Source organism: Myotis brandtii, unplaced genomic scaffold (genome assembly GCF_000412655.1).
Source record: "Myotis brandtii unplaced genomic scaffold, ASM41265v1 scaffold915, whole genome shotgun sequence".
NCBI lineage: Eukaryota > Metazoa > Chordata > Mammalia > Chiroptera > Vespertilionidae > Myotis > Myotis brandtii.
Genome location: NW_005371769.1, coordinates 2,905,606 through 2,913,798, shown reverse-complemented (window position 1 = coordinate 2,913,798; position 8,193 = coordinate 2,905,606). Strand labels below are relative to the sequence as shown.

The 8,193-nt window shown below is 33.8% G+C and overlaps 1 protein-coding gene across 1 annotated transcript in view; it reads right to left on the bottom strand.

The window, feature by feature from the left end:
- Window positions 1-8,193, bottom strand: part of LOC102241128 (synaptonemal complex protein 2) — a 45,479-nt gene that overhangs the window by 26,121 nt on the left and 11,165 nt on the right. The window contains 5 exon segments of the mRNA XM_014532779.1: window positions 3,829-3,997; window positions 4,482-4,539; window positions 5,519-5,574; window positions 6,850-6,907; window positions 7,001-7,071. Coding sequence (XP_014388265.1) covers window positions 3,829-3,997; window positions 4,482-4,539; window positions 5,519-5,574; window positions 6,850-6,907; window positions 7,001-7,071 — 412 coding nt within the window.

Sequence of the window (8,193 nt, the reverse complement as noted above, 5' to 3'; positions counted from 1 at the left end):
TATAATCGCTCTGATTGGCTGGTGGGCGTGGCTTAAGGCATAGCGAAGGGACGGTCAATTTGCATGTTTGTCTTTTATTAGTGTAGATTTCTTATACATAATACAATGTGTAATGCACTGTGTCATCTATAAACACTTCTTAAATTTATCGAACCACCCTCTACTAGCCTTACATGAATTTTAAATATATCACTGCCTCTGAAATGCTATCACAGGGTAACTGCTTTTCCTTTATCCAATCAACAACAGTTTTTCTACCTATTCAATTGCCCAGGATTGTTGTTTTATGAGCACTTTCACATCCTTATCAACATTAATACTCTTTTTTTTTAATTGCTGATCTGTGGTCTTTATTCTTTTTTTTTTTATTTTTTATTGATTTCAGAGAGGACGGGAGAGGGAGCGATAAAAACTTCAATGATGAGAGAACCGTGAATTGGCTGTCTTCTGCACACCTCCTACTGGGGATCAAGCCCACAACCCGGGCATGTGCACTTGACTGGAATCAAACCAGGGACCCTTTAGTCTGCAGGCCAAGGCTCTACCCACTAAGCCAAACCAACTAGAGCAACATTAACACTTCTGATGGTCTCTTTATGTTTTAAAATTGTGTTAATCATTGTATTCACCAGCAACAAAAACATTCCCTCCTTTGTTGCCTGAGAGATGCTTTTTGTCATGCTGAAGTATCAGCATGAAAGGGTTATCAGGTTGAAAACTGAAGTTTTGTCGACAACAGAGACATTATTTCTGTGAACAACTTGGTGGAGAACCACACTGTTTGAGATGGGAGATGCTCAAGAAATGAGGTTTGACTGTTTGACTGTAGATTGTCAATATGTTGAATCTACTTATATGTATTTTTTATGTGATTCTCTACATTCCCTCTGCTAAAGGGTAATCACTATCCTGAAATCTGTGTTTCTCATTCATTTGTCTCAAAAAAGGTTTTAATTCACAAATATGTATCCCTAATCAATACAATCAACTTTATAAAATAGTCATGTTTTATGTAATAATCTATGACTTGCTTTATTTTTCACTCATTCGGTTTCTGAGATTTATTCACATTCTTGAGAGTAGCTTTAGACCTTATTCCCTTTTTCCTTTCAAGCACAATTTCAATTTCCTGAATATTCTCTGAAGTCTAAGAAGTGGGATTATCCAAGCAAAGCAAGCAATGAAGTTCTGGAAGGAAGATTCCCAGTCTTGGCAATAAGACAGCTCAGACATATTGACTTATCATTCAGTCCTTCAGCAGAGGGAATGTGGAGGATCGCATAAAAGAATACATATAATTAGATTCAACATACTGACAATCTACAGTCAGTCAGACCTCATTTCTCAAACGTCTCCCATCTAGAACAGTGTGATTCTCCACCTAATTTTTCACAGAAAAAATGTCTCAGTTGTCGACCCAAACTTCAGTTTTCAACCTGATAACCCCTGACAAAAAGCATCTATTGGGCAACAAAGGAGAGAATGCTTTTGTTGCTGGTGAAATCAATGATTAACACAATTTTAAAACATAAAGAGACCATCAAGAGTGTTAATGTTGCCCTAGATGGTTTGGCTCATGGATAGAGCATTGGCCTGCGGACTAAAAGGTCCCTGGTTTAATTCCAGTCAAGGGCACAAAACAATTCACTCAGAAGTTCAACTTTAAAAGTAATTACTGACTACAATATTCTAACCTTTCATGTCTCCCAAGATCTCTAATCTTCCACTTTGTCTTTATTTATACATCTTCCCACTAGACTGTAAGTTCCCTGAGAACATGTGAATCTTATGTTTCTCCAATGCTTCAAAGTCCACTAACTATGACTAGATCTAGCCACATCTTTGAACATTTTCCCACAAATTTGATCTACATTCTAATTACTGCAATACTGCATCCTCTAAGCACACTAAGCTACTTCATACTTCTGTCTCTTTTTTATGATAATCCTGCTGCTTCTCTTCCTTGTGCATATGACTGGCCTCTCATCTGTTTTCAAAAATCAGCCTCATATCTAAATACATGACAAAGTTCATTTCCATATCTCTATTTTTATTTCTTTTTAAGCCATTACCTCTTCTCCCACCTCACAGGTTGCTACTGGTTATTTTTATCCTGAAATAAAATAAAAGCTGACTCCCAGAAAAAAGAATATAAAAAGATGTAGGAGCCTCTGGGACAACTTCAAGGGTACCAACATTTGCATCATGGTAGTGCTGGAAGGAGAAGAGAGTGAGCAAGAAGTTGAAAATCTATTTGAAAAAATGACAGAAAACTTCCCTTACCTGGTGAAGGAAATATTCATACAAGTACAGGAAGCTCATAGTGTACCAAATAAGATGTATCCAAAGAGGCCCACACCAAGACACATCATAATTAAAATGCAAAAGTTTAAAGACAAAAAATCTTAAGAGCAGCAAGAGAAAAGCAGTTAGTTTCCTACAAAGAAGCTCCCATAAGACTGTCAGCTGATTTCTCAACAAAACCTTTGCAGGCAAGAAGGGATTGGCAAGAAATATTCAAAGTGATGAAGAGCAAGGACTTACCACTAAGGCTATTCTATCCAGCAAAGCTATCATTTAGAATTGAAGGACATATGTAGAGTTTCCCAGACAAGGAAAAGCTAAAGGAATTTACCCCAAACCAATATTACGTGAAATGTTAAAGGGTATTTTTAAAGAAGTAGAAGAGTAAATAAAAAAATATGAACAATAATATGGCAACAAATGCATATATATCAACAAATGAATCTAAAAACAAAATAAAGAAGCAGAACACAAACAGACTGTAGATACAGAGAACATTTTGATGGTTGCCAGATGGGAAGGGAGTTGGAATGGGTAAAAAAATGAAGGGATTCAGAGGTACAAATTGGTTGTTACAGAATAGTGATGGGGTTGTAAAATATAGCATAGGGAATATAGTCAATAATATTCTAATAACTATGTATGGTGTCAGGTGGGTACTAAATTTATCAGGATGATCACTTAATAAGTTATATAACGTCAATCACTAGGATATACATGTGAAACTAATATAATATTGTATGTCAAATGTAATTGAAAAAAAATGATTTAAATTAAAAAAGCTGATTCCCTTAAAATAAATATAAATTTAACAGCTGAGTTATGTTGTCTTCTATTAAAAACGGAATATATCAAGTCTTTGCGTTTTAGTAAACATTAAAATTGATGTTAAACAATGAAAATGGTCATTATGTCTAGCCCAAAACACATACCTCAAACTCTTATCCAACTACTTCAGGAGATTTACTAGAGAAAGCAGAAGCCATATATATGCTAGCAAAACATTCTGTGAAAATTTGGGAAAAATATTTCTACAAAAAAATTGTTTTCCTTTCAATATATATTTGCTGCATCTATATCAATTCCTAAAACTTATGTGTGTTGGGTATGGCAGGGAATGGGGATGTTGTCCAAGCTTTGATTTTATTTAGGGTGCTGGGTTCATGAGTACTTAATATAATTATTCACAATAAATACCCAATAACTGAATAACAGTAGGCCAAGAACAGATACATGGTTACAGTATGTCATGAACCCAAGATCATGATAAATCATATTTTATGTCCCTAAAGTTCCCATTTTAAAAAAGCAATTTAAATATAACCATGTTACAAAAGTAATAAAACAAAAAGCAAAACCACTGTAGTGTTTGTGTATTTGCTTTCACTCTTTTTTCTATTCATAAGGGTGTGTAATAAAAAATACTATCCACATATAAAAATATACTTAGCTACCAACAGAGCATTTTATATAGCTGAAATAGTAAAATTATTTGCAACATTTCTCTATAAAGTGATTTCTTACTTGATTTCGCACTTTTCTCTTTCTTCTTCACACTTTTATTTCTGCTATATCCTATTAGCTGTGGTTTCGATTTTGATTCTCTTAGCCAGCTAATGTCAGTCTTGCCGTCATCACAGCTGTATTCTGTGTCAGTATCACTAAAGAGGTTTTTATTTTTATGACTTGTTACCTATTTAAAAAAAAGAATACTTGTAATAGATGAAGAAATGTGTCTTATATGGCATCCAAAGTAAGTTAAGCCAAAAAAAAAAAATCCACAAACAAAACAACAAACAGAAAAACTAACTTCTCATGTTTTTAGCAAACTAATCTACCTGGCATTAAGGACCTATCCAAGAAGTCATGAGAAAATCCAGAACAGAGATTTGTATTTTGTTTTCTGTGTTGTTGTTAATTAAAAGCTAAATCACATCAGCTTGCTTCCATAGAGACACAACCTATTACCAGCAAAGAAAGGAACTAAAATTGTCACATCTATTACTCAATGATCACAGTAGCTCAGAGACCATTAAGAAAAGTCAAATTGGGAACATGGATAAGCTCTGAGGAAAAAAAGATCTAATTGTTTATGTTTTCCAGTTCTGTGACAGTCTTTGGTAATGGAAAATTATTAAAAGAAATACTGGTTTTAATATGAGGATATTATAACTTACTCTTTTATCTTTGGTTTTGAGAGAAGGTTCGAGTTCATCATGATTCCTTAAACCAACCCTTAAACAAAAATATACATTAATTTTAATGAATCTTAAGTACTTTTTTCTTAAGGTAGCATGCATTGAACAGTTAGATCTGGATTTTCAGCCGTACTCTTTACTAATTCACTTATATAATTCTAGCCAAGTGACGTTTCCTCTCTGACCTCACTTAATTATAAAATTACAAGATTAGATGAAAGTACTACTAAGTCCTTTCAGTTTTATCATGTAAGATGTACAACTAATATTAAAAGTGCACAGAATCTGGCCCTAGCCGGTTTGGTTCAGTGGATAGAGTGTTGGCCTGAGGACTGAAGGGTCCCGGGTTTGATTCCGGTCAAGGGCACATGCCCAGGGTTGTGGGCTCGATCCCCAGTAGGGGTGTGATCAATGATTCTCTCTCATCATTGATGTTTCTATCTCTCTCTCCCTCCCCCTCTCCCTTCTTCTCTGAAATCAATAAAAAAATAATATAAAAAAGTGCACAGAATCTGCATTATTAACTTTATAAATATAGTTGTTAAAAAACACAGGATTTGAATTGTGCAGATTCCTTTATACACAGATTATTTTCAATAACTACTGCAAATGTATTTTCTCTTCCTTATGATTTTCTTTACATTTTCTTTTCTATAGCTTACTTTACTGTAAGAATACTGTATATAACACATACAACATACACAGTATGTGTTACCAACTGTTTATGTTATCAGCAAGGCTTCTGGGTCAACAGTAGGGTATTAGTAATTAAGTTTTGGGGGAGTCAAAAGCTATACTCAAATTTTTAACTACATAGGGGGTTGGTGCTCCTAACCCCCATGTTGTTCAAGGATCAACTGTAAATGCTGAAATAATAGGATAATAATGGGAGTAATCATGACAGTATTTCATATATTAAAAACTCTCAGATAAACAGGAAGGAAATGTTTAAGAAAAAGAACAATTGAAACAAGTGTATTTTAATCTGATTCAACTAATTATAATAAAACACTTACAATTTTATTGAATTATCCATACAGGCTTCTCTAGCTGTAGCTTGAAATTCCTGGATCTATATTGTGAGTAAGCATTAATTTTTTTTTCTTAGTGTCAAAATAAGGTAAACAAAAACTAAAAGAAATAAACACAAAATCTAGTTTCTATCACTTCATATAGTCTTAAGATGTGACAACAAAATTAAGTTTAGAAAGCTAGAACTGTAAAATATACTAAAAATAAAATAAAGAGTAACTGTTTTAAATTTTCAAGCCAATTGTAAATATTTTAAATTATTGTATCTATAAGAAAAGTGATTTTCTTGATGAAGTAGTCCGAGTTCCTCCATGTCCCAATTACTCATTTTTCTCTACTTCAATGCGAAGGACTTGAAAGGAAACTAAATATAGCTAGGTAGATACCAAACAAATTTTAAAATATTTAAAAATGTTTGGAAAGAGACTGAATTTCAGGTAGTGAGCACACAATGGAGTATATATATGTCTTCTTACAAAGTTTTACACTTAAATTCATGTTATTAACTAATGTTACTCCAATAAATTTAATAAAAATAAATAGAATATATATTTTAAAATATTTTAAAGCACATATGTTATAATAACGTTATGGTCATAAGGAAACCCCTCTAATGTGTGGAAATAATTATTGTGTGAAATAATTAATGTGTGAAATTTTTGCTGTATGAAGACCCCAATACTCTGTAACTTCCAAATGTGGTGAACACCCCACTATCTTGATGTGAATGCCCTAAAGCCCTTAAAGCAGAAACACCCTGCTCCTAGCACAAGGCACACCGTCTGGCTCACACTAATAAGACACAAGTTGTTTACCACCGACTATACAAGCAACAGATTTTTCTCCAGTGAACATCTCCTGCCTGATGAAAGGAGGACTCCACGTCACTGTGAGACAAGCCCCTGATTGACTGCTCTGCTGTGTGAGCCTGAACCAACTGTGGCCACCTGTCTGTCTCCATCTTCCTCGTCCATCTTTCGGTGTGCATCACCGGGTGGCCTTTGCTGGAGCCTAGGACTACTAAGAATAGGTAAATAAACCTTGTGTGACTGCATACTAATTCTGTCTTGTGTGTTCATGTGTTCCAGTTCGGCTCAGCTGTCTAGACATTGAAGTACCAGAGGATAGGCCGTTATTGCTGACTCCTGGTCATCTGCGTTTGTCCCACTAAGTCTAGACAGATAATCAATTATTGGGGCATAATTGGGACAACAACTATATGAGGATGGAAATAAAATATACACGCTAATAACTGCATCATAGTTACAAAATAAATACTGAATAAATACAAAATAACTACAGACTTCTAGCTTACCCCAAGTTTTATAATAGGCTCATCAGCTCCATTCAATTTAAAATTGTAAACATCATTCCTGTAAAAATGAAGAGAAATATTAACTCCATTATATAATACTTGTTTTCTTCAAATATAAAACAATTTATAAAATTTATGAAAAATTACTTACAATGAACGTTCAGAAGTAACATTAACAAAAGTAGTCTTCAGTTGTCTATAACTTTTTTTCTGACCCTTTTCCTAAATACAAAAGTTTACATAAAACTATTCAAACTTGTATATTACTATACTTGGCAAATAAAGAACATGTGCAATTAAATTTTCATATACTTTCTAGTTGTTTTTCCACTAATATAAATTTTACATTTGTAACAGTTTCTTTAATGTGAATTAAATAAAAGCATTAAATATCCATACTTAAAAATACTGAAAACTGCCCAGCCGGCGTGGCTCAGTCATTGAGCATTGACCTATGAACCAGGAGGTCAGGGTTTGATTCCCAGTCAAGGCATATGCCTGGGTTGTGGACTTAATCCCCAGGAGAGAGTGTGCAGGAGGCAGCCAATCAATGATTCTCATCATTGATGTTCCTCTTTCTCTCCCTCTTCCTTTCTCTCTAAAGTCAATAAAAACATATTTTAAAAATACTGAAGACTTCAGGATTAACTAAAAATATAATAGAAAGTATTGAAAATCAAATACAAAATATAAGATCTTGTTGAACTTAGATAAAATGACCTCTCTGGTATTCCACAAGCTGAATTTTAGTGATTCTAGAATCACACATAACACACAAAGCACTTTTTAAATACTGATTTGCTTTAAATTCTTCAATAGAAAAATCTTTGGAACAGGCTAAGGTTAATGTAAAATCTCAAGTGTAAGGCTCAAAATTTTATCAATCAACTAGGGCTCTTAGGGAAAAATATGTGTGAGATTATTCCTATAGACGACTGTTCAAAATGTATTCAACCTGATCAAAAAATAGTGAGGGCAGAAAAGTTATTAAATAAAATTCCATAAGACAAGGAAACAGCAACAGGTATATTTCCATAAGACAAGGAAATTGGAAGTAGCCAAAAAAGGTCTATATTTACAAAATAAAGAAGGAAGAAAGCCCAGAAGGAATAGGAGGACAATGAAAAAGGGGGGCCTCAGGAGTCACTATAGCAACCAATTTGAAAGGGAATATTGACCAATCAGAGGGGATATTAGGACACAGGAACTACAGCCTTTATAAACTATGGAAACAGGAAGTCAGTGGGACTCTTCCCCCTCACTATGTGGGAGTCTGTACTTGTTCTTTAATAAATTTCCACTGTTGCTATAAAACTTTTTTTAAATAAAATTATTTTATTAAAA